This window comes from Magnolia sinica, chromosome 8 (assembly GCF_029962835.1).
Source record: "Magnolia sinica isolate HGM2019 chromosome 8, MsV1, whole genome shotgun sequence".
Taxonomy (NCBI): Eukaryota; Viridiplantae; Streptophyta; class Magnoliopsida; order Magnoliales; family Magnoliaceae; genus Magnolia; species Magnolia sinica.
The window spans coordinates 88,527,855-88,554,761 of NC_080580.1; the positions used below are offsets into that span (position 1 = coordinate 88,527,855).

Below are 26,907 nucleotides of genomic sequence, written 5' to 3' on the forward strand. Positions count from 1 at the left end.
TAATATATTGATCACTAGAAATAAGATTTCCAACATAATACTTGTGTACAAGATAATAATGTAGTGATTTGAATTATGTAACACTAAGATATCACATAAATTTCATTGCAAATTATAAAGGAAGAAACCCTCACCTCTAATGTCAGATCACCCTCAAGTGTTGTTATAGTTCTGTGTACATGCCGTATGACTGAATTCTAACATTATTTTAAACAATTCTTGGGGTTAGATCGCTACATCAGATGACTCTAATGGCTAAGATTGAAGGCTAGGATTTTGCCTAAGATCTAAGTTTAGAGTTAGGCTTAGAGTGGTAATGATTTTATATGTGAAGCTAATATAGGGTTATTAGTAGATCCTTAATCAGCATTTAACCTCATTCAGTAAAACTCGGAATTCAGCGAAATTCACTTGCTGAGTCGACTCAATTCGTCCCAGCTATAATGAAATCTACAACCATTGCCTTGGAATTAAGATTTGAATGTAAATTATCTAAGGATTTCTATGGAAAATTAATTTGGACGATCTTCTTACCTTTGGGATGTTGGATTCAACTTGAATATGATCTTGACTTGAGATTCCATGAGTCGTGGCTCAGTTCACAACATTCTCTCTTCTCTCACGTTTCTTTCTGTTTCACTCCCTCTTGTTTCTCTGATGTTGGATTGTTGTCGATGGGAGGGCTTTAAATAGAATCTCTTGGATGTGTTCTAACAAGAGAGAGTTCCAGTGAACACAACAACGCCTTGCGCTGGTCAGTTTACGCACGGGAATCCCATTGTTTAGCTTGCGTATTGCTTTAAATTCAAGGTGTAGATTTGCTACCCTATTTCCTCTAGTGTGTTGGGGAAGGTTTCCTATATAAATGGGCCAACAAATGAACGGTTTTGATCCTTAAATTGATGCTAGGACAGTGGTTATCGTCCAGCGATAGCTTGGGGAAGATGAGTCGTGCTCCAATGGCAGATCTAATTCTAGCCAACCTTCGCTCGGAGCGATTCTTCCAGATGGTCTGGGATTTCCATCCGATGCTCCCTGGCCCACAAGATTGGAGATCTGGATGTTTTTGTTGGGTGGTTTACATGAAGCTGATTTCCGCGCGATGTGGTTGATTTGCGTGAAAAACGGTGGAATGCCCTCTCTCCAATTCCTTTCCTATCTCTCTGCTTAGACTTCCTCTTCTGGAGTTTGGACGGCCAGGATCGGAGCTAGATCCAAAGGCTCGGAAGCCCTGGGCGTGAAATCTCCTGAGTGCGATCGGTTTTCAAGCGATGTTGCAGCTTACGGAGGGAGTTTTGACTTCGGTTCCTCTACTGGAGTAGGTGGGCTCCACTTTTGATGGTCTTTTGGGAGATCCACTCCATTCATTTGTTTTGTAGGGTAGCATTAGGCCATGGTCCAAAATATGAAGTAGATCCGAGCTCCATGTGGCCCACATTATCAGTCAGTGCGGAGGCGATGCCCACCATTGAAGTAAACTTTCATTCCCACTTACGCTGGGTGCCATGCATATGGAACTTCTTATTTACAAATTTGCTACCCTTTACTTAGCTATCTTGCGACACCCGTTATGCTCAGATGCACCGTCCGATTGTCTTGAAATTGGGCGTACATTCTTCATTTTTCGTGCTCTTTCCATCGGTCCAGTTTGGGCATTGATCGCTTATAGGTGACTAAGATGCCTTTTTAATGGGCTATACTGCCCCGAGGTTTAAATCAATGCTTTTATACATCTAATAGAGAAATTAGCTGGTAGTTGTGGTACATACCCTACGATCTTCGAACTGAGCTGTTCATTTTGATATTTAGGGGGCCCGTTTGGTGGATCCAAATATGATGGACGGTCAGATGACATGTTAAAAATAAAAAAACTTGATGGTTAATACTTTGATCATGTATGTAGGTGGTTATACGGTCGGTTTTGTAAACGGATGAACACAAGTAGGTTTTTGGAGTTATCAAGAGGTAGATCATGTATACCGTTAGATTCAAGTGACTTGTTCACATGTGTAAGTTTCTCAGATTGTAATTTTGATGGTAGGTTAGGCATATTCATAGGTAATGAACAAGATGAACAGATCGGAATCTTAACTTGATGTGTACGAGTGGATGTAGAGATTAAGTAGCTAGTTTACTACGATCGGGTGGTCCAAACTCAAAGTGGACAGTCATATATCTTTACCTAGTGGTGAATGATTGAACGGTTAATTGTGATGAACAAGTGAGAATACTTCAATATATGATGATCTTTTCCTAAAAATCAACGGCTGGATGACTTGCTCTATGGATGAAGATTATTCCCAACGGTCAAATTCAGGTTAGAGAATAGATGTCAAGTTAGGATAGGCTAAATTGGTGACATACACATGTATATACTAAATTAAATTTTATGGTAACACTCAAGAACTTTCAATGCTTGGGTATTGAAAAGTTCGGGGTGTTACACTAAACCAATGGGATCCTCTATCACCTTTTTCTGTTCGTTATGGTGGCTGATGTCCCCAATTAATTTGGATTAGGCTTAGATGATGATGAATGGTGGCCAAAATGTTCAACAGGATGATTGCCAATGTAGACGAGGAAGGGCCGATTAGTGGTGCTTGAGTGGAGAACACCAAATTTACAAAATCTCATCTCCAGTTACATATGATACACCATCATTTTGTGATGCTGAATTCAATGAGGTTGAAAATTCGAGGAAAGTTGTGAGATGCTTCAAAGCTATTTCTGGTCTCAACACCAATATATAAAGAAAAAGTGAAATTCTGGGAGACCATTTAAGGCTTGAAGATGTGGAGCTCGTCTCCATAAAATTGGGTGCAAAGCAAGAATCTTCTTGTGTTATATTTTGGGTTATAGTTATGCATTGGAAAGCCCCCGGAACATCTAAGTGATGTAGTTATTGAAAGGGTGGAACAGTGATTGCAGTATATCAGCCCGATACCATGGATATCGCATAGTGCTGGTATGAAATTAGGTTGTAGTTGGGAAACTTCCTAGTATCGGTCGATATAATATATTGCGATTAATCGATGATATATCGATACATCTTGATATAATGGAAGATGTGTAATGAGAGTAAATCGGAGGTGGACGTCTTTAGCAGGTGATGAAGACAGACCCATAGGTCTCAAAGTGTACAACTGTAGGCCCAAGAAAGCCCATAATAACTATTCATTCGACTCATCAAATGGGGCCCACAAATGAAGTACTACAACAATGTATTAAAGGGTCTTCTGGTAAGACTTCCCACGAGAACTTGTTTTTCATTAATCAGTTTTGGAAAGTCATAGACATTGGAAGAAGTTGAAGTAATTTAAATTTCACAACTCTTTGCATTTATGAAAGAGGGCTCTTCTAATTATGAAAGAAGAGTATATAAAGAGTGGATCCTTTGTCAATGTAATTGAATTAAGATTTGAAGTAAATGAAAAGTTCTTGAGTAAGGTGTGATATGCAGTGGAATGGGCTTCTTGTATGTGTGTGTGTGTGTGTGTGTGTGTGTGTGTGTATTTTATATATATATATATATTGTTCTTTTTATGTTATTTCAATCAAATTACTGTTACCTCTTAAAAAAGCGAGCAGAATATTGGGAGGTTGCTAAGGGCCTGTTTGGTCTGTAGGATTAATTGGTATGGAATTGTATTAGATGGGATTAACACCATTATTGCACAATGATTGCATGTTTGGAAATACCATGGTATTTGGGCCATCCAATCCCCATGTTTGGGATAAAATTCTTGCCATGGGAAAAACACTAGATTAAGCGAAATCCTGTTTGGTGGAGCATGGAATTGTAATCAACCAACCAAATTCACAATGGATGTCGGTCACTTGTACCTATATGTAACTAGAATGTCGCGTGTAAAGAGCATATATGGATGAACAGCAAGGATAAAACACACGAATCAATGTGGGGCCCACGTGTAGTGGATTTCAAAATCTGCGGAAATCCTACATGGGACCAAATGCAATTCCATCCCACCTAATCCCATCTAATACATGCGCCAAACACCCCCTAAGTTGGGCATTGGGGATGAGAATTTGTGTAGGGCCTAGGATTTTTATTTTCTAGTGGGTGGAGGGTTCTATATTCTAGATGGTTCCTCATCCTCTTTGTATCGTTTGGATTTTGCTTTAAAAAAATTATCATCATTTCCTAAGAAAAGGAAAAAAAAAAAAAGACAAAAGGAAAAAAGAAAATCATTTCTGGGGAATGCCAATGGCCCAATGTGGTTGCTGATAGACTTATTACAGGTGGGAACTCAGTAGTTCTCACCTTATTGCATAGTGTAAGTGATGTTCCTTTTTGTCTTTGTCAATAACCATTTTGTCTAAAAAACATTGTCACTTTTTGAAAAAAAAAGTTGATGCTGCCAATAGTTTGAATCCTGACATATCAGCTTTTATAGGTTTCATATCATCCCAGTATATGCCAAAAGATCACTATCCAGCTGATCCAACGAAACATGCAGTTTAGAAAAAACTGCCATTTTGTCTCTTGCATAGGGAAGTCAGAAATAGGGTAATTCTAAATGCATGGATTTATTTTATATCATTCATTAAGTCCTAGCACAAGGTTCTAAGAGCCCGATTAATTCTGTATGAATACTTTGTGGTGTGTAATACAAATTACTATATGATTTTTATTGTCATTCGAACTCATTTCTAATTATGGTGCTGAACTGAGAAATGTATTATTCGCTTTCTTATCTTTGGTTATTTGTATACTGCTGGCAGGGATGAGTACTATGCGTGGGGATTGCATCAAATAGCTAAGGCTGTGAGCTTCCTAAATAATGATTGCAAACTTGTATGGATTCTCACCCCAAGACCATTGATTCTGGCATTCTGCATTTGTATCCTGCTCTACTAGAATCCTTAATTGCTGTTAGTTCTGTTTTGGATGCATTCGAAATTTCTTTTAGGATAGCTGTAGAATAGGGGCTTGGGGACAGAAAAAAGCTGATCATGTTGCAGCTATTTGGGGTCAGCTTACGGTGAAACAATAAATTGTGTTTAGTGCTGTCATATCTGATCTGGAAGCTGTTCATTAATGTCTTCCTGGAAAGAAAATTGTGTTGTCCTGGGCCACTAGTAGGTGTCCTTATTTGGATGGCATCAAGGTTTTGATTAACATAGCCACAACTCATCATTCCCACCAAAAAGACAAAAAAAAGAAAAAAAAAGATGAGGAAAAACACTGAGTACATTAGGTTGAGAAGTTCTGAATATACTTCACTTACAATTGTATTATGTGTGTTGAATACACAGAATTTAGGAGCTACTCCCGTTTGTTGGAAAAAAAATATTCTAACTAATCTAACTGTTGCAGGTTCATGGCAATGTGTGCTTGGCCAGTGTTGTTGTCACACAAACTTTGGACTGGAAGCTGCATGCTTTTGATGTGTTGTCAGAGTTTGATGGGAACAGTGAGACTTCTACTGGACCAATGCTGGTAATTCTTATGTAGGAGTCCACTTTTTTTTTTTTTCTTGGTTATTATTATTATTATTGTTGTTGTTGTTGTTGTTGTTGTTGTTATTTGCATGTAGGCTTCACTATCTGACTACTTTTCTCTTCCAATTGAGAATAGAACTAGCTTGGCTGATTCTGGAATTAATTCTAATCGCTTAGCTGCTTTCTGAGCAAATTGATGTCCTTAGCCATTTTACACCGATGGCTGATAGTAGACCATTACTAAGAAGTGAGAAAATGAGAATTATTTCAATGCTAAAAGATATTAGAAATTGGTGAAAGAAGACTGTTCAGAAAATCGAGGTAAACTAGAAAGTGTACTCAGGTTTTGAGGCACATGAACTCTTTTTATTAGATCAGATAATCCTAATTTGGGACTTCGTAGAAGTCGCCTGGAGATTATGATATATACCTGTATTTTGCCAATAACAGAACAAACAGATTCCAACCCCTGTCAAGAAGGTCGGGTGGGCATATATATGTGTTGGAGCAGAACATGTTGGAGGCGGGACATGAAGGTGTTGTTTGGATTGGGGGAATTTGAATTCCCAAGTATTCTAATACCCACCACTACCCTACTAATTCCGACGTTTGGAGGATAAGCTTGCATTGAAAATCTTGACAATTTAAATGTCCATAATTGATAGAATTTCACCTCAACACCCACCAAGGATTCCCTCTATCTTTTGCCTTAGGACCATTGGACCAAAGTTAATTGTTTGTGAGGGATGCACAATGAAAGGTGACATGATGGCCGGTCTAAATCAATGATGGCACCATTTAAACATCCATTTTCCTTGAGATAGATTGGAAGGCTAGGATGGCGGGTCTAAATCAATGGTGACACCATTTGTACACCCATTTTCCTTGAGATTGATTGGAAGGCTAGGATCAATCATTCAAGTGATTTTTTGAGAGGTATGGGCAATCAAAGGTGGAACCCACATTATGGATGTTTGGATCAATGATCGAACCATTTTTTATATGAACAATATGGACCATTCATTTCCCTGTGTTGATTGTACATTTCGATCATCTAACCAAAGTGATTTTGGAAAGGGGTGGGCAATAAGGGTGGGTTCCACATGGTCGATGTCATAGATCAATGATCAAAACTTTTGTAGCATGGTCAATTTGGATTGTCAATTTTCCAAGGCATTGATAGGAAGATTACGATCATTCAACCAAGGTGATTTTTTGGGAGGGGTGGGCAATCAAGGGTGGGACCCAAATGATGGATTGTCTAGATCAATGACCGGATCATTGTTAGTAGGATGAACATGAGCCATTCATTTTCCTAGGCATTGAGTGGAGATTATGGTCATCCATCCAAAGTTATTTTTTTAAAGAAGGATGGACAATCAAGAGTGGGGCCCACAAGATGGATGCCATAGATCAATGATCTGGCTATTTGTGGCATGATTAACATGGACCGTCAATTTTCCTAGGCATTGATTGGAAGATCAGGATCATCCAATCAAACTAATTTTTTATAGGGGTGGGCATTCAAGGGTGGGACCCACATGATGGATGTCATAAGATCAATGATCGGAACATTTGTAACATGATCAATATAGACCATAATTTCTTGAGGCATTGATTGGAAGATTGGGATCATTCAACCAAAGTGATTTTCTGAGAACGGTGATGAATCGAGGATGCGACCCAAATGATGGTTGGTCTAGAAATGATTGGACCATTTGTAGTATTATCAACAGGGACCATTCATTTCCTTACACATAGAATGGATTATTAGTATCATCCAATGGATGTGATTTTTTGAGAGGGATGGGCAACCAAAGGGTAGGACCCACATGATGGATAGTCTAGGCCAATGATTGGACCATTTGTGATATGATCAATATGGACTGTCCATTCCATAACCATTAAATGTACTGTTAAGATCATCTGACGAAAGCTTTTTTATTTTTTAGTGATTGGCAATAAAGGGTGGGACCATATGATGGATGGTTAAGATCAATGATTGGTCCATTTGATGTGTGTTAACATGAGTATCCATTCCAAACCTTTGAATGGGCAGTTAGGATTTTCCAATAAAAGTGATTTTTACAGGATTTGCAATCAAGGGTGAGAACCACATGATGGATGGTCTAGATCAGTGATCAGATTGTGGTATGATCAATCTGCCATTCATTTCTCTAGTCATTGTAGATCCAACCTGCTAAATTTTCTCATGTGAGCAACATCCAAGCCACTTGTCAATTTGATCACATGATTTTTTTTTTTTTTTTTGAAGACACAGGGTGTCCCCACCTCTTTTTGAAGTGAGACTAATCCATGCGGATACACACAATCACCCACAACCACGTGCATCGGGTAAAGCCAAGGAGGGGAATTGAACCCTCACTTGTAGGGAGCAAACCTACAGTGAAGACCATTTGCCCAAACCTCGTTGGGTAATTTGACAATGAGAGTTGTAGTTGATCAGGTGATAGAGCAGGCTACACTTATTATCTAACTTGGACACTTCTTATATAATGTACACCACACGTGATTCCCAACTTGTAAGCCAACCAAACACATGCATTATAATTTCCGGGAATCAAAATGCCTACTACAGGAAGTTGTCCAAACAAAGAAATTATAATTGCCTGCAGTTACAACATCCAGGCATTGCAATACCTGGTAATTGAAATATCCAGCACATCTAGATGCCCCCAATTCAAATCATCCTGAAGTAATTTCACATATTTTTGTTTCTCAAAATTCTAAAGATCTACCTATACCTTTATAAGTGGTAAAATTGGAGAAGCTATATTGCTGGGTATTTTGGAAGTGGGTTATTTCCCAGTGTACTCATTATGTCAAAGCACAGTTCTAACTTACCTAAAAAAATGCTAGGACCAGTTTGATATTTGCTATGTTTCAGGACTTACACATTTGTGCAAGGACATAATGGATTTTCAATCTTTTAGAGTTTATTAACTACTCCCAAGAGCAGTCGAAGTTGGCAAAGCTATTGGAGACATTCTATAAGTGCATTATTGCCTAACATCTATGCTTTGTCAAAATATAGTTGGACAAACATCATCAGTCTGATATTTTCTTTTATGGAAATTATGTGTCAGGTTTCTAATTTGGCTGTTTTCTTAGTCTTTCAAATTTGAAAGGTTCCTGCAATAAATATTTTTTCCATCACATGTCCCAAAACTCTTCACGGTAGTGTTGCATTATGGTGGAGTTTGATATTAGCAGTATCGGGCAGCTTTTGTATGCAGCTCCTTCTGGCAGTACTGCCCTCAACTTCAGTTCTGAGCATGGAGTAAGATGCAAAGTTGTCAGCACAGCTTGAGATGGTCCAAAACCTATCAAGGTCCTGACCATAACCTGGAGGGATGGAATCCAAGGGGGTTAGGGAGTTGATTCGGGTTTGCTGGAGATTAGGAACACTTTCTTGTATTTAATAATGGTACCTGAGATATCCAGAAGAAGCTCATTTGGCTGTCTTTCTACCATAATTGAACTGTAGTCTTCATCAAGTGTCAAAAGTTTTATACTATCAACCACTGGTTCTGAATTTCGAAACAAGGTTTCCCAATTTCAAAGCAAGGCTGTTCACTGCCCATTATGGTCTTGGAGTATGATTTTTGTTACCTTCAATTGTTTATGTAGGTAGGATTTCATGTGTCCTATGCATTTTGTGTAATATGGACATCTATTTCACTTGTTGACCTCATCCTATTGTTATAATGGCTGCTTCCGCTGCCGCTGAGCTACTACTACCACTGCCGCTGCAGCCACCATGACCACCACTACCATCACTCTGTGAATATGTTTCTGTTATGAAACTACCAGCTGGTTTTTTAGTAGTATGCACGGCTTTTTGGCTTGCTATTTTGTACTTTTTGTTACTTTCTGGGGTTTTGTGACCAGTGATGGAGTTTCAAAACTGTTTTTTTTTTTTTTTTTTTTTTAAATTTTAAATGGATGATTTCTCACGAATGTTTCATGCAGCAATTCGAATGGCTAATCGGAGCACAATACAAACCGATGGAGTTACTAAAGTCCGACTGGGCAACAATCCGAAAGTCTCCACCATGGGCGATTGATTCGTGGGGCTTGGGTGAGTCCTTGGGTCTTTGTGGTCTGTGGATTTATTGTAACTGCTGTATGCATGTTGCAATGCTCTTCTTCTTCTTCTTCTTCTTTTTTTTTTTTTGATAATTCTCTTGATAACTAACGGGCTTGAATTGAAGAGTGAAGACCTCAATGTTGAAACAACTTTGTCTACCATTTAGCTACTGGCTCAAACCTGGGCAACGCTTTTGGTTGGCATACTAATTGAGTTTAGACTAGTAAACATTGAGCCCTGTTTATCTAGAGTTAAAAGCTTGACCAGGTTAAGTCAATAGACTAAATTGAGTTTATGTCTGCACAAACACACACACACACACACACACACACACACACACACATTATGAATATTAGTCTGTATTCTGAAAAAAGAGAAAAGGATATCATGGTTATTTCTGCAAAAGTTAAAGGGTATCTCTTTTCTTCCATCAGGTATTTTGAAAATATATTTAATGGGTTTAAAATAGCCCATCTCTCACAACTTTCCATATTTTTTATTAGTTTTCTTCATTTATATGTTTGTACCTTTAAATAATAATATATTAAATACCAAGTTTCTATTTACCACCAAGTTTCTATTTACCATACTTGGCCAAGCCTTTAAATAAACTTGACTTTCAAGTTTCCAAACTATGTTAGAGGTAATGGTCTTTTAATGGTGTTGCATGAAGCTCAGTACTGTTATTTGTGATAGGATATCTCGTATCTCAGTGACTTGTCTAGACAATCACAGCGCTCCTGTTTCAATGAAGCATTATGCCCTGCATGAGCATTTCTGATTGAAATCATTAAATCCGGTCCTGTAATTGGGTTTCAAAATATCCTCTGCTTTTTCCTTATTGTTCTTTTAAAAATTACAAACCAGAAACGTCCATATATGATTCCATGTCTCTAATCAAATATCAAGGGTTATGTTGTTCTATGCCACTTCACTTCTCACATCAGATATTGAGGGTTGTGTTGTGCCACTACGTCCCATTCACTGTGCACACCCATTAAAAAACCTGTCATGCCTTCCAAATTAAATAGGCTGCTTTAACCATTGCTGAAGTTTGTCGAGCATGACTCCTTAACGGTTATGCAGTGGATCATAGTGGGCATTGCCTTACATTTTAGGGAAATGTTCCCATAAGGTTGACCTTGCCATCAGGTTGAGCTCTGTAGCCCCACCATGATGTGTGTTAGACATCCACCGTCTATCAAATGTGTCAACCCTTATTAGATCTAGAGCCCAAGATCTAGCCCGATCCATAACTTAAATGTGCCATACCACAGGAAATAGTGGATAGTCCATGCCAACCCGTTAAAACATTCCTGATTGTTTGTGGGGTCCATCAAGATGTGGTTTAGACATCCAACCACTTTTCATTGCGTGTCCCACCTAGGTGAGGGGTTCCACCAACTTTCAGGCTATTTCAGGCTCCATGAAGTGATTTTAGATGTTTCGGCATGATTTTGCACTTATTTCAGATGATGTGACCCACCCGAGTTTCGGATACGGCTAATTTTTTGGGACATCCCATGTTTACGAGGGGTGTCACCGGATGTGCAGTTCAATGTCTCACATATGCATCGCGGTGGGTCTCACATAGCTCAACCTTAACATAACTTATTGTCGTGCCCCGAAAATCGGATACAGAGTGTGCACCCTCAGACCCGAGTTACAGTCCATCACTTGTACACCAAGTGTACATCATTCCCATAATCTAACAGTTATTAAGAGGCACAATTTGGTGCATTCTCTGTTTTCACACATTAACATCCATATATCCACACAATTACATGACTTTTGTTGATACGTATTCCATCACATCCACAACCACAAATTAAAACTCAGAGAAATCAAACCATGTCCACCCATTTGGGACTTTATTTAACTGGAATATCAAATACTGTCTGTAACAAAATCATAACTATGAGCAATGAAATGTCAAGTCTAACATCAATAACTAAAAGCAATAGAAAGTAATTTCCTATCCTTCAACAACATAAACTAGTCATCCATCCAATTTGGCGAGTTCATCTTCCGCCAAATATGGCCATTGGTCCTAAGTCTCATCTGCTAACCTAGCTTCATCCTTCGATGCTAGATTTGGTTTTCGTGGTTCGTTCGCCTCTTTACGGTTGTCAATCCACAATGTTAGCTGGCCATGCTAGTGAGTGAACCCAGCATGGTTCATTCGTAGCACAATATAAGATAACACAACAAAAATGAGATGATATGTATGTAAGCATGAGTATGGGTGCTGAGATGTCATGAGATGCATGTCAAGTGGGATGACCATCCACTTGCTTGGGTTGGTTATCTGTCAACCTGAATATGTACTTGTTAGACATCCACCGTAGGTAGTCATGGGCAATTTGTACATCTACTCTGTGAGTAGGCTTCCACTAACATGGGCATCTGGCAACGAATCTGCCAGGAGAACCATCTAGGGGGATCTCCCAGTAACCCAAGCACAAGGTGTGCACGTGGTCATCTAGAGCGTGCCTCTAGGAATTAGCGTAGGAACACTATGGATGTATGTAATGCATGCTCAATGTCCATGATTTGTCATGTGTGAGTGTGACCAACATATACATCTCACTGAGAAGAACTCATGAATTCATGTCATCAATGTTTTGCGTGTCACATAAACAATTCACATTAATAATTATTCAGAACATAAATCATATTCACATAACATCCCAAATCAATTACATCAGTCATAACAATCACAATAGTGATAGCAATCTTATCATCTATCACCATACGGGTATGAGACACATTGGGATTCACTTACCTATTTGTATTTTCGTCGAATTCATCGAGTAGTTGAGCCTTTGGAATCTAGAATTCGAATCCATATTAAGATGATTTAATAATTCGTGAATTCAATTAAGTTATCCCATCAAGTGGGGTCCACCTTTGACCAAACCAAGATAACCCGCCACTACTAAATTTGAAAACCAAAAGGGGATTGTCGATTGAGCGAGCTTGATGGCCCTCGATCGATCTTCTGATCGATTGGCTATAAATCGATGAAATTCGGGATTTTAACATTTCAGTCTTTGGACAAATTTGGTTACATTCGATTGATCAAACCTGCCCGTCGATCAATCGAAACAGGTCTGGACAGTTTTGGTCATTGTCGATTGGTACTCTCGATTGATTGGGATCACTTGACAAGACCCTTGATCGATCGAACTTGGACTTCAATCAATCGGACTACGATATGATTTTTCAACTTGGGTTGCTGGACAAAAATCGACACGTTCGATCAATCGAATATCAACTTCGACCGATCGACCAAAGTTGGCTAGGTTCTGATACACAATCTGATTTTTTGAAAATCTTAGGGTTGCTCTTTTAACTCTTAGCTTTTGTGAATTCAATCGATTCCTGGATTGGGTCCAACCCATCTAATGGTTTTGTCATTGTCAAATTTGGAATAACCAAAGGATTGCTTGGATCCGAAATATCCATCTACAATCATTGGTTAAAATTGTTTCCAACATAGTCTAAGATCATCTGCATTGTTTGTAGATCGCTATGGGAAATCCCTCCGTCGGATCACCCTAGGATTTAGGGCCCTGATACAATTTGACTTAAGGGTCTCTTAATTCGAATTTTCCTAGACTGATACGGTTGAATTTCTCAAGGCCAATCTGAGATCTCGCTCAAAACCAATTTCTTTCATCAAAGCTTCCCTATAGATCGAGACAATGATCATAGGATAAATCCACTTCGTTCATTGTTTAGATAGAAAAATAAAAAATGAACAAAAGAATTTGATGGAAACTTACCGGCCGAGGCTTGTCTTTCACATGGCTTCTCTCTCTCTCTCTCTCTCTCTCTCTTTTCTGGTTGCTCTCTAGCTTTTAGGTTTTTCTGCAAGAATTTCCTGCTGGCCTTCCCTTTAAATAGAGCAAGAGCCCTGGATCTAAAAGATTCCACTAGGGTTTTATGAAATTTGGCAAAAATATAAATACTGCGGTGTCAGGAGTCGACCCTTTGACCTATCCTTCCACCAAGAGTACCTCTACCAAGTAGGCTAAGTGTTTGATTTTTGTTAATAACCACAAAATCAAATTATTAATTTGGTTAGTCCGATTCTCATATGGCTTGAAAAATCAGGGTCGTTACACTTATGGTGTGGCTGACCTTATAGGCATAGTTGTCAAAATTTCACGACTTACAATTTATGATCTACATAACTACATTTGAGTCGAATCTCATGCAAAACGGTTTGAATCCACCTTCTAAATCCCTTTACATGAATCTTACGATTCTATTATTTGAATCCTATGTCTTGATTTACGATTCAAATTATACTTGTTCTCTTCTATTTTAAGCTTCACTAGGCTGTCAATTTTATGTTTTAAAATTGGTTGGGGCTTTAAGAATTGTTTAGAAAAGGTAAATTACTTTATTTTATCCTTTCTAGGAGATTATATATATATATATATATATATATTCTCTTCAACGTTAAATCATGGAGCTTTTTATTTTTATTTTTATAATTTCTTACTTCTTAACTGTCGAGACAGCAAATTGATGAATGACTTATCTGTGAATGTTTTTATGGATGGTTACGATCATGTTGGCCTAAATGTATTGAGGAATGATGGTTAGAAATCAAAATACCTTTCTTTGTTGGTCTACAAAATTAAATGCCACTTTTCCACTGCGATTCTACATTCAAGAAGGTAAAGGGAACATTAGTTATTAAAGGATACTTGTATTTTTTTAAGGGAAATTTCTTGAAAGACAAAGTAAAGGAAAGATAAGAATCCTTTAACATTATCATGATATGGTATTACTTGGTGCATATTGATGGCAAAAGTATGATTGATGAATTATTGTTTTTTTTTTTTTTTTTCAGATTGTTTTTGTTCATTTTTTCAAGAAAATCATAAAAAACCTTACGATTTATGATAAGATTTCCTATTCAACCCCTATTTCGATTTGTGATACTATAACGATTTTGACAACATTGCTTTTAGGAATGTTTCCATATCTTTTAATGTACGACAATTGATGAAACCTGAGTTATAGGAGCCGATGGTATGAGGGCGATTAGCTAGTAACTTCATCATAAAAACTTGTTGTGCTGACACTATGTCAGACACATATCGGACACCTGTTGGCACATCTATTAGTAGAAAAACTTAAATATTTCATTCTTGTACTCTTTTACTTGTATTCAGCAGTATTTGTATGCGATATACTTCTAATGTTTGTCCACTTAAGCAGATTCGTTTTTTCTGTCTTTTCCGTTTATGGACTAAACTTTTTATAATAATATGATTTTGATACCTTTAAAAAAATGATAATAATACCTTTTTTACGTCATCATATATGTTCAGATGTGTTGGCATGTTGGATATCTAGTTTACATGTCTTGTACCTCGTATCCATACCTTATCTGAATTACACAAGCAGGATGGTTAATCGTATTTATATTTGAAGGATGATACTTCATAATAGTTGGGTGAGCACTGTGTTTTCTTAGTGGTCCTTGTTGAGAGCCAAGATTTGTTAACTTTTGAGACCTTACCTTGTTGTCAGGTTGTCTGATTTATGAGATTTTTTCTGGTGTGAAGCTGGCCAGAACTGAAGATCTTCAAAACACTACTTCGATTCCAAAGGTTGGTACTTAAAAATGTATGCATGGGCTGTTTGTCCTTTGTAGGGTTCTATACCTTGCCCTCTTCTTAGTACAAAGTGGACATATTCTAAGTAAGCAACATCCCTCTGGGTTTCTAGCTGAGCACTTCGTTTGGAGTTTGCTATGAGTTTTATATATGTGACAGTAAATTGCATTATCTTATTGAAAATTCCAGTACCATTTGCATTTATCTACTTTTCTTGTCTCACAGTCTCTGCTTCCAGATTATCGGAGGCTTTTGAGTTCAATGCCCTCTCGCAGACTGAATAGTTCAAAGCTTGATAATAGCGGTGAGTTCCTTTTTCTAGTTCGAGTCTTCTTGCAGTCAGTTTCTTTATGAATAGTTCCAACTAGCCTAGGATTTTTAACTCCATGGTACCATCCTGAATTGCATATTAGTTGGTAATACTCTTGCTGTTTTCACATTGAAAATATTGAGTGCTTGCTCAATTTGAAGTGTAAGCATATAACCTTTTTATCTTCTTAGTTTGGGAAGTTCTTTCTCATAAAATTTTGGCCTACCAATTGTGACTAAAGCCCGCTAAGAAAAATATTACAGAGATAATCTCTTGTATTGATTTTTTTTTTTTTTTTCAAGATTTAGTGGTTAGACTGGGTTTAGGGAGGGCCATGGTCCTCATGGATGTGTGCTGGTTTCATGTAATTGGGAATGGAGATCTTGGCAAGAAGCTTATTGTGGCTATGCATACGCCTATTGAGATTTGTCAAGAAGTTTCTGTTCTAGTTTATGACTCAATGATCTAGGACCCAACAATGATCCTGCAATAGAAAAACTACGGCTGTCACTTATTTATACCAGGGGACAATGCAAAATGTTGTTGGAGATGTCTAGAACTACATAGATATGTTCTGTTTTTGTATGTCTTTATTATTATTTTCAGTAATCACCTTGTAATCCTGCTAAGAATTGGCTTGCTAAGTGACACGTGACATCGTCATCATCAGCTAAGCCTTATCCTAAATAATTGGGGTTGGCGACATGAATCCTTTTTCATCCATTCTGTCAAGGGCCGTAACTTTAATTAGACCATGAGTCAACAAGTCTTTTCTTACTATGCCCACCCACGTCCTTTTGGGCCTTCCCCTTGCTCTTTTAGAGCCTTCAACTTGTACCAACTCACCCCTAACCTGCGCTGGTCGTGATCTCCGTTGCACATGACCAAACCATCTAACTCTACTTCCCCTCATATTATTACCTATTGGTGCTACTCCAAAGTTCCCTTGAATGCATTCATTTCTAATTCTATATATTGGTTGATTGATCCTTTTCGATATATAGACTTCTCCTTCATTTTTTGTATGGCTGTTGGAACTACATAGGGAGCACATGTGATCTTATTTAAAATGACCTGGAGTCATGGGCCTCATGGACACTTTTATTGGCTCATATTGCTGCTATTAATAGAGTCAACCATATCAACCAAGGAAGTTTTGGGGCAATCCCTTTTGGTTCTTTTATTTCTTATCACTCTGCCAGTTTTTGTTTAGTTAAGAAAAATTGTAAAATTCCACAGGCTTACTTGCTGCCTATACTGATCTGGTGAGGACTGCATTTGGCAGAATATTTTCAGAATAAGTTGGTAGAGACTATACAGTTTATGGAGGTTTTAAATTTGAAAGACAGTGTTGAAAAAGATTCCTTTTTCCGTAAGCTTCCCAACTTAGCTGAACAGCTCCCTCGCCAGATTGTGCTGAAGAAGGTATGATGCTGAAAAGTTAAAATTAAAAGTCTGATTGTTATGTCTTCATCATTTCAATTTTCTTTTATATCTTCTAATTAGCAATGTCAACTCATACTCTGATCTTTTGGTTATCACAGCTACTTCCATTATTAGCATCTGCGCTAGAATTTGGTTCAGCTGCTGCTCCCGCCTTGGCTGCATTATTGAAAATGGGTTCTTGGCTTTCAGTGGATGAATTCAATGTCAAGGTTATACACTTTCATACATTTTACTTCTTATATTTAAGTCTATCATGTATGCTGCATTGGAATTCTTGATTTGCAAGGTCAACACTGCAAAGTCAGGGTGAGATATACTCAGGTCCTTTCTGCCTGTATCTCACTTGTAATTTGGGTGGAAAAAGTGAGAAATTAGAATCCTTCTTACTGTGGGTTCCAATTTTCATGATGCCCCAAATGCAAGCCTGCTTTTTTTTTTTGGCTCATAAATCCTGTCAATGTGATTTGGCTCATAAGTCCTGCCAATGTGACTTGACTGTAAATCCAAATTTGCCCTTAATACTTGCCCCCACTGTGGATGTATAGAGAATGCTAGTGTATTGTGTATGTGGTTAGTGGTGGTTAGTGGCCCATTTTAGTGTAAGTGCATGTGCACACTTCCCTCTTCTCCTGCGTTGTACTATATGCTTTATTATAATAAAATATTATGTGTTAGGGCAAGTAAGCCTAACACAACATCTCTCCCAAACTCTCCTTCTTCTTCTTCTCTCTCAATATTTTCCTCTCTCCTTCACATTATCATCATCAAATCATTCTCTACTGGATGATCTAGATCCATGTTCCTTTTAATTTTCATTTACTACATTTAAACTTTCTGATACATTCTTTTGTTTATACCTGCAGGTACTACCTACTATTGTGAAACTTTTTGCCTCCAATGACCGAGCTATTCGGGTTGGTCTGCTGCAGCACGTTGATCAGTTTGGAGAATCATTATCAGCTCAAGTGGTTGATGAGCAAGTATGGAATTAATGTCAACTATTTTTTGTAGCATTTAGCAAGATCATATTATTACACAACTTTTAGATTTAGTCCTGTAATTGAGTATAACCTTGTTTACTATCGGATGCAGATCCTCTGACTGACATCCTAAATTGTCTGCGTGATGTTTTCAATTAGGTTTTCCCCCATGTTGCCACTGGTTTCTCTGATACATCTGCTTTTCTTCGAGAATTAACGCTTAAATCCATGCTTATTTTGGCTCCTAAGGTATGTGGAAATATATCCTACCTTTTGTAGTTGCTAAAGTACTTTAGTTTCATGTTCTGTGCAACACCTAATACAGAGTAAGGGAGTGCAAGCTACTCAAGCTTCATTTACTTATTAGTGCAAGAAAGAAAGGAAGCTATTGCTTGGCATAGACTTATATGTTATGCTGATATTTATTTTTCATAGTTGTTCAAGTGGAAAAAGGTAGTGGTGCGTAACCTTTTGGACATGTGTGACAACTGACCACTTATATGGAGCATGAATTGTAGGCAATATTTGTCGAGTCCTTTTTGCGTAGGAGCATCAGATTTACAAACTTATCTTTTAACTGATGTGTAAGTAAAGCTTAAACAGTTGCTTAACCATATGGCATTGTGGATATTTTGTTTGTTTTTGGAAAATTCCCCTCTAACTTAGCTTCTACTCCAGAAATAATTGGTCTGTTTGGATTGGATGGTAAATTGGCAAAAGTCATACGATTGGCAGCCAAATAGACATCAACCAGCCTCCTTTAGCCAAGCTCTTGGAATTGGCAATTGCAGAGCCTCACATTGACCCACTCATATGCCAATATGGTCCCAGACTGTATTGACCCCCTGCCCAACTATTACATGCATGCCCAAGAGGACGAGCAAGCAAACTAGGTTCACGATGGGGCGGTTTCCTAGCAGATATCTAGAGCACGGTACCACACATTTGAAAGGTCATGCTTGAATTGTTGGCTGCACAGATAGCAGGGAACCAACTGATACATGACTACCAACGCTAATGTACCAACATGGTCAGGCCCTACACTGCACCTTAGCAGAACTATTGTGTGCTCTGCCCTCAAAGGGGAATTTGTGAACAGTTGACATCTAGAGCTTGTAGTTCTAGATGAGCCCGCTAAGCATGCATGCAAATATGCCACTATCCAATACTGAGTGAAAAAGGACATGTTCGAGTAATAACTGCTGAGAATAGGGCATAGCTCACTGATGCATGATTACACCACTCACATGCCAGCAAAATCATGCCTAAACTGGACTTGAGGCCTAACTATTGCACATTATCTATAAAGGACAATGATATCTGGATAGCCAACATAATAGGTCCAAATCCTGTGATTTTTAAATTTGAATTGAGGCTTAACTATTGCACATTATCTAGAAAGGACAATGACATCTGGATAGCCAACATTTTAAAGACACTGCCTGATTGTTTTGGAAGTGGAGTAAGACGATTTGGGACCACGGTTGTTCAGGTTTGAGTTGATGTTGCTAAAAGTGGAGGGATTCTCAAACTTGGTGAATGAATGATGCTCATCCTTTGCGGTGGAGGGACACGCATGTTTCACTTTATTTCAGAAACTTAAATTCAAAGGTTAACTTGTGGAAGAAAGAGGTGCTTGGAAATCGGGAGAGTCAGAAATTATTCTTCAAGGCATTCAAGCTCTTGATGTGAAGGAGGGGTTGGAGCTGTCGGAGGAGGAAAAATTCACAAGAGACAAGCTTTTTTCCTTAAAATACAAGAACTGGCTGAAGGAAGAGGAAAATAAGTGGTGGCAGCGGTCTAAAACAACATGGCTCCAAGAGGGAGACAAGAAGACAAATTTTCCATGGCATTTCTAGTGCCTGAGCCAGTAATAATAATATTCATAATGTAATGATGGATGACTTTAGGGTATAGGAAAAATCACAACTATACGGCATAGTTAAGTTTTACATGGATCTCCGTACTGATGAGAGGTGGGGGTAGCCAGGCACGACTCGATAACCCGTTGTTTAATATAATAACTGAAGAGGTGGTTGAACCTCTAGAAACACCGTTCTCGGAGGAAATGAAGGCAACAGTGGATGATTTGGGCAGAGACAAGCCCCAATGCCTGATGGATTCCCCATGGCTATCTTTCAGGTGTTCTGAGATTTGGTGAAAGGCAATCTGATAGGCTTTATTGTCAAATTCTTTGATAATGGTCGTCTTTTGTCGAAGGGGTGCATCATTCATAGCTATCATCCTGAAAAAAAGGTGATGAAAGTTTGAGGAACTTTAGGCATATTAGCTTTATTGGGGGCCCTTAAAAGATACTAGCTAAAATCTTTGCATCCAGATTTCATGTGGCTCTCACAAATGTCATATCCAAAGTCTATGGCGTGTTTGTGGCCAGGAGACTAATTTTGGACTGCATTAATTGCCCATGAATGAATCGACTTGCGTCGTAGAGATGGAAAAAAGGATATCATTTGTAAGACATTGAGAAAGTGTATGACCATGTGGATCTGGTCTTTCTTGATTACACGTTGGGTTGGTTGGAATGTGGGCAAAGATGGAGAAGGTAGATATAAGAGTTTATTTGGTCGGCCAAGTTCTTAGCGTTGGTTAATGGGTCTCTTAAAAGCTTCTTCAAGGTGTCAACGGGTCTCCAGAGGGGATTTTCTCTCCCTCATTTTGCTTGCGGTAGTAGCAGAAGCTGTAAGTAGGATGTTAGAAAAAAGGAACATTTGTGGGTCTTATTAGCCAGTTTATGGTAGAAAAGAATAGTTTAAATCTCCCAGCTCCAGTTTGCCGATGACATTATCCTATTCTGCGATAGGGAAGACTGTTAAATGCTTCGAAGTGGTGTCAGGTTTGAAGGCAAACATTCTCAAAAGCTAGATGTTGGGATGTTGGTATCTCTAAGGAGGAGGTGGAGAAGCTTCTAGAGGTGTTTGGATGTCGTGCTGGGTCCATTCCTTCTTTGTTCTCGGCCTTCCTTTGTGTTGATAAGCCCGTGAAGCATTTGTGGGACAAGGTTGTTATTGAAAGAGCAGAAAGGAAATTGCTGAGGTGGAAAAGTCGGCACCTTTCATTGGGAGGAAGATTAATGTTAATAAAAGCAGCATTGTCGAATTTGTTGCTTTACTTCATGTCCCCCCCTCCCCCTTTTTTTTTGGTGTCTAGGCTGTCTTGGATAGACTAGAGAGTCTAAGATGTGACTAATTGTTGCAAGGTGCAAAAAGAAACAAAAGTTCCATCTATTGAAGTGGGAAGAGGTGTGTAAGGGAAATGGGGAGTAGGTATAAGGAAGATGGAGGTTGTGAATTCAATGTTGTTAGGCAAATTGTTATGGAGACTTGATACGTAAGAAAGAAGTTTATGGAGAGAGGTGGTAGCAAATGAGATCACGAGTTTGGCAAGGTTATCCTTTGAAGGAATACTCCCATTGCTCATTGCTTTTCAGAATTCAATGCTGTGAGGCAAATTTTTATGGAGATTTGATACATAGGAAAGAAGTTTATGGAGAGAGATGGTAGCAACTGAGATGACGAGTTTGGCAAGGTTATCCGTGGAAGGAATACTCCCATTGCTCATTGCTTTTCACTCTCAGGTAATGGGGTGGTGTGGTCTCCTCGTCGGAGGAATTTGTTGGAAATGAAAAGGATGATCCCATTTGGCTTTTGGAGCAGCTTCATAGTCTTTCTTTGGGAGAGAGGGATACAATGATGAGGAATAAAGAGAAGTCTGATCTGTTCTTGATTAGCTCTCTCTGCAGGTTGATTCTTGGGCCATCATCCGGAGAACACAAAGGTCCACCCCCTGGTAGCAATTCTTGCGTGGCTAGTGGGAAGAAATAAGGTGCTCCCAATTGATAATATTCGGAAGAGGAAGATAGCGGTCCCTAATATTTGCATGCTGTGCATGCAAAATGCGAAGTTGGTTGATCATCTCTTTATCCAGTGGTCCATTGGTTGATCTTTAAAGTGTCATGGCTGATGTAGGGATTCATTGAGAGCCTCTTCTTGGTCTGGCATGGGGGTTGGAGTTGCGAAGAAAGGGAGGATGATTTGGAGGCTATCCATGTCGACAAGTATTTGGGCTTTATGGGGGGAAAAGGAATAATCTGCGCTTCTGTGATTGTAATAGGCTGGCATTGGAGGTATTTAGAAGGGAAAAATTGGATGTAATAGGCTGGGCCTGTAAAGGCTCTTGGTGAGTGTTTTCTCTCGTCTTTATCTTGGTCCACCTTGTAATGTGCCTTAGATTTTTATTTTTTTTTCTTTGGCTTTCACTTTTCTTTTATAATAAAATTGTTACCTTTAAAAGAAAAATAACATAAAGTAAGAGAGCCTTTTTTGTTCTAAGTCTGTATAAGTGCCCCTTCCTGCCATTTATGTTGCATTCAAGAAGGTTTTTCTTGAGTGACGAGATCTTTTCCATTTCTATAGTGCCATTTGTAACCTGAATATTAGAATATTGTGTAGGGGTTTTGTCAGACATGCTCATCTTTAGCCATTCAAAAGATTAAAAAAAAAGGATGGTCCTTGATCTGTCAATCCTGGCTGAACAAATTGTATATATAAGCTTATACTAATGGCTCATTTCTCATATTGGCGGACTTTGTCTGTCAGAAAATCCTGGTCGGAGATTGTAAATCTGGGCCCATACTAATAGCTAGTTGTTGATGTTTCCACTAGATAGAATAAAGTAATCCACAAGGGAAAAGTCCATGCAAAGTTTACAACTTCGAAATGTGCTTCTTGTGCGATCCTACTTATTTGTTAGGAACATCTGTACAATTTTGCGGTACCACTGGTAGTTGAATCCTTTTATATGTCCTTGTCTATTAGAGTGCAAATGTTGTTCAGGACTCAAGAAATAATTGGTCTGACTGGATTGGAATTGCAGTTGTCCCAGCGTACTCTTTCAGGAACTTTACTGAAGTATCTTTCAAAGCTACAGGTATTAAAAGGTTTTCCTTTTATTTGCTGTCCACTAGTTAAAATATACCATTACTTGCTTTCCTGTTTGATATAAGCAATTAATTTAAACTTTTTTATACTTTTTTTTTAATGCCTATTGCTTTTGCAGGTGGATGAAGAACCAGCAATTAGAACGAACACTACCATCCTACTCGGGAATATAGCCAACTATCTTAATGAGGGGGTTAGTTTCATGAGTCTTCATTCTCATTTGATTTGTTAGTTCCCAGAACGATCTGATAAATTATGACTGGAAAATGTGAGAGCTACTCACAAGAGTGGAATTGCATATCCTGCTTTCTGCACACATTTGGCATGCATGTGTGAGATGTGAGACATTCATAGGGTGGCCACACCGTGTATGTGCCGTGTCCATAAAATCAGGCCTGTCCTTTCGTCAGGCAGACCATGTGGGTCAAAGAATGGATGATTAGAAATAATTGACCAGCAATCCACATTCAAATAGATATGTGGCCACTTGCTGACCCTTCAGGCCACTTTTCTTTCCACGGCACATATGCATAAGGTGCACCCAGTAAGCAAACATGGATCTTGCACACACATGTGTGGGCAGATTAGGAATTGGATCCTACCCACTTTAGCAACCATAGCAGGGCCTATTACGATTAAACCACTTGATTCTTTTTTGAATGGTTATCTCTTTTTAGGAACTCATTGACTGGTTTTCTAATAGTGTTTGGCCAGTGCACATTGTGCAGTACAACATTTACTGCATACGCTTGAAACATAATCAGGAACATCTGTCTGCTCAGTCTAAAATTTACTGATTGAATGCAGACAAGGAAGAGAGTTTTGATTAATGCATTTACTGTACGTGCATTGCGTGATACTTTCTCTCCGGCTCGTGCAGCAGGTAATGAGCTTGCCATTGACATTTTTTAAATATTTGTTGTGTTATCCTGTAATTTTCTGGGCTATGGTGTTTCTTGTATTGCTTAAGGAGATGTAGTCTATGTAATTGGCATCATGGCAGGAATTATGGCTTTATGTGCCACCAGCGCATATTATGACATGACAGAGATTGCAACTCGCATTCTGCCAAATGTTGTTATACTTACTATTGATGCAGACAGGTAATGTGTTTCTTTCTTTTCGCTCGCTCCCCCCTTTTGTTTCTTTCATGTCTGTTCGTCTTTTGGATATTCTATGTATGAGGAATTCTGTGATCCTCAAACTGAGGATGCTATAGGCCTATAGTATAACCTTGGATCTTGCCAATATTACCTAAGTCACCAACCCCACTGAGGTTTCTGTTCTGGATTGTGTTATCTGAATTATGGGTCACTTGTGATCCAGGTCACGAATCCAAAATCATGATCTTATACTCTTGTAAGTGTTGATTAAGTTGTAACATATATTGATATCAATAATTAGTGATTTATATTTTGCTTTTATATTTGTATTTTGATTGTTGCAATAGTATGCATGTAATATAGCACTATGCATTCATGATCTATAATAATAACATTCCTCATTTGCGTATGTAAATCACAACATCGATTTGTATATAAACCTACACTACATGTTAATAGTGTATAAACTGGAGAGGCCCACATGATCCTACCCCTAACGTACTGCATATTGGAGGAAGCTTTTTACCATGTACCTATTCCCATACCATGTTTCAGAGCAAACCACGAGCCAGGTAACATTGGTACTGGTGGGACTATGGTTCATTGATTCAGACTGTTGACCTGATGTGCCCCAATTGAGGATGTCACAGAAACCATGCTGTTCCTAACCATTCAATCTGCTGTCTACCAATAGATTGGGAACAGCTGCAAATGTCCACATTCAACGGAATAATAAAACCATAGATTGGATGATTGGGTCTTCTAGTCTGAGAGATTTTGGGGTATGTTCTATCCAGGGGTGGGCCCTTCAGATGAATGACCTGGATCACCAAACCATGGGCTCCTCTTATTCAAGTTGCAGACTCGAGGATTCTATGCACATCGTCTGCTTGAGGATCACATTATTCCACTTTTATTCTGTGACATATCTTCCCATATTTGACTGCATTACAATTTCAAAAAAAAAAAAAAAAAAACACCTTGCAATACTAATGCTCCAAGCTGCCATAAAATTGCAGAAAGTTCTTGTGGCACACAAGATCTATAGAATAGTGTGATTTCTAGTTCTCAAAGAAGGCCATGCTTTATTGAGAAGCCCCATTTCTAGCAAGAACTAAAGATTGTTAAACAATACATCTGTTTGACATTTAAGCAAATTTTAACATCTCATTCTTATGCTGCTTATTTTTTATTGGCTGGGTAGACCACCTAAAAGATTTGCTTTCATCAGACAGGACCCCTTTAGCTTATTAACGTCTCCTCCTCTACATTCCGATTAAAAAAAAAAAATCATTCCTCTACGTGCTTTTGCATGCACAAACCACCTGTATATGAGTGTTTAGTCTTTCATAATTACCATTAGCTCCTCTATGGGCTAGAGCATTTGCAACATTTGCCTCTCCCTAACCACAAGGATGAGAAAACTTCAAATTTGTGCCGTTTTATCTCTTCAAACCACAGTTCGAGTTGTCGGTATTGCTACAAGTTTCGCTGGCCGGAGATACAGATAAAATATCGTTATCGCCAATAAACGGAAATGGGGGGAAAACATGGGAAAAACATGAAAATTTTCAATGAAACTTTAGGAGATGCCTAAATACACATATTTGCATATTTAGGAATAAAAAAATTACAAAACGAATGCATACATAATAAGTTTTCATTTAATTGGGGCCTAAAAGCATGTGCTATCGTAAGAAATCAGTCCAATTGTAACAAAAAATATTTTATATAATATAAATGCAAGTACCATATAGTAAGTAGGACATGTAAATGTAAATTAACTAAAATATATACTTATCTGACCATCCTTCATACCCAATTAAGAGGCAATTAAGCAAAGAAACATGGCATATGCAAATGCATACATTATACATCCATCCATCCAGCCATCCATCCAACCATCACATCCATCCCATCCCATCCATCTAAATAATCACCCATCCATCCAACCATCACATTTATCCATCCATCCATCCATCCATGATCCACCACATCCATCCATTTGTCACATCCAACCAACCATCCATCCATCCATCCCATCTATCTATCTATCCCATACAACCATCCATCCATCATTCAAAACAGTCATCCATCCATCCAACCATTACATCCAAACATCCATCCATCCCATCCAACCATCCATAAATCCATCCAAACAATCATCCATCCATCCAACCATCACATCCAAACATCCATCCAACCATCACATCCAAACATCCATCCATTCCATCCATCCCATCCAACCATCCATGCATCCCATCTATCCATCCATCCCATCCATCCATCCATCCATCCAAAGAACCATCCCTCCACCCATCCCATCTATACATCCATCCATCCATACATAGATACATTGCATGATACATGATACATTTTAAAATATTTTTTTTACATTTAAAACGTATTTTTCTTTTAATTTTCAAAAATGTAAACAAATAAAAATAAATTAATAAATAATTATTTAATCTTTTTTTCCTTTAAATGGGTCCCCATGGGCCCCATTTAGGGTAGCCTATCCATCCATCATGGTCATTTAAAAAATGTGACCCAATGGGCCCCATTTAAAGAAAAGAAAAATGATTAAATAATTAAATTAACATTAAACAAATAAAATTTGTAATTTTCAATAATATAAAAAAATTGTAAAAATAAAAAGATTATAGGCATTTGATGGATCAGCCCTTCCTCCTAATCATAAAAAAAGGGGGACCCAATTTGGTATTTTTGGGAAGAAATTGGGGAAAATCGTATTTTCCCCAATTTTCCCAAAATCGGAGATATTCAATCCCAAATCTTGTGATTTTCCACTTCAAATCCATGTCAATGCACGAGAATGCATGCATAAACATGGATTTGAAGCCAAATTCATGCTTAAATCGAAGGGAAAAAAATGT

The 26,907-nt window shown here is 38.3% G+C and overlaps 1 protein-coding gene across 2 annotated transcripts in view; it reads left to right on the forward strand.

Annotated features, from left to right (window-relative positions):
- LOC131253619 (uncharacterized) overlaps positions 1–26,907 on the forward strand; it is a 49,517-nt gene that overhangs the window by 7,209 nt on the left and 15,401 nt on the right. For both annotated transcript variants that reach the window (XM_058254687.1, XM_058254688.1), the window contains exons 4-16: positions 4,744–4,816; positions 5,339–5,461; positions 9,457–9,565; positions 15,128–15,207; positions 15,439–15,517; positions 16,809–16,948; positions 17,068–17,178; positions 17,833–17,949; positions 18,109–18,198; positions 22,843–22,896; positions 23,026–23,100; positions 23,715–23,790; positions 23,911–24,010. In XM_058254687.1, coding sequence (XP_058110670.1) covers positions 4,744–4,816; positions 5,339–5,461; positions 9,457–9,565; positions 15,128–15,207; positions 15,439–15,517; positions 16,809–16,948; positions 17,068–17,178; positions 17,833–17,949; positions 18,109–18,198; positions 22,843–22,896; positions 23,026–23,100; positions 23,715–23,790; positions 23,911–24,010 — 1,227 coding nt within the window. The remainder of the gene's footprint in view (positions 1–4,743; positions 4,817–5,338; positions 5,462–9,456; positions 9,566–15,127; positions 15,208–15,438; positions 15,518–16,808; positions 16,949–17,067; positions 17,179–17,832; positions 17,950–18,108; positions 18,199–22,842; positions 22,897–23,025; positions 23,101–23,714; positions 23,791–23,910; positions 24,011–26,907) is intronic.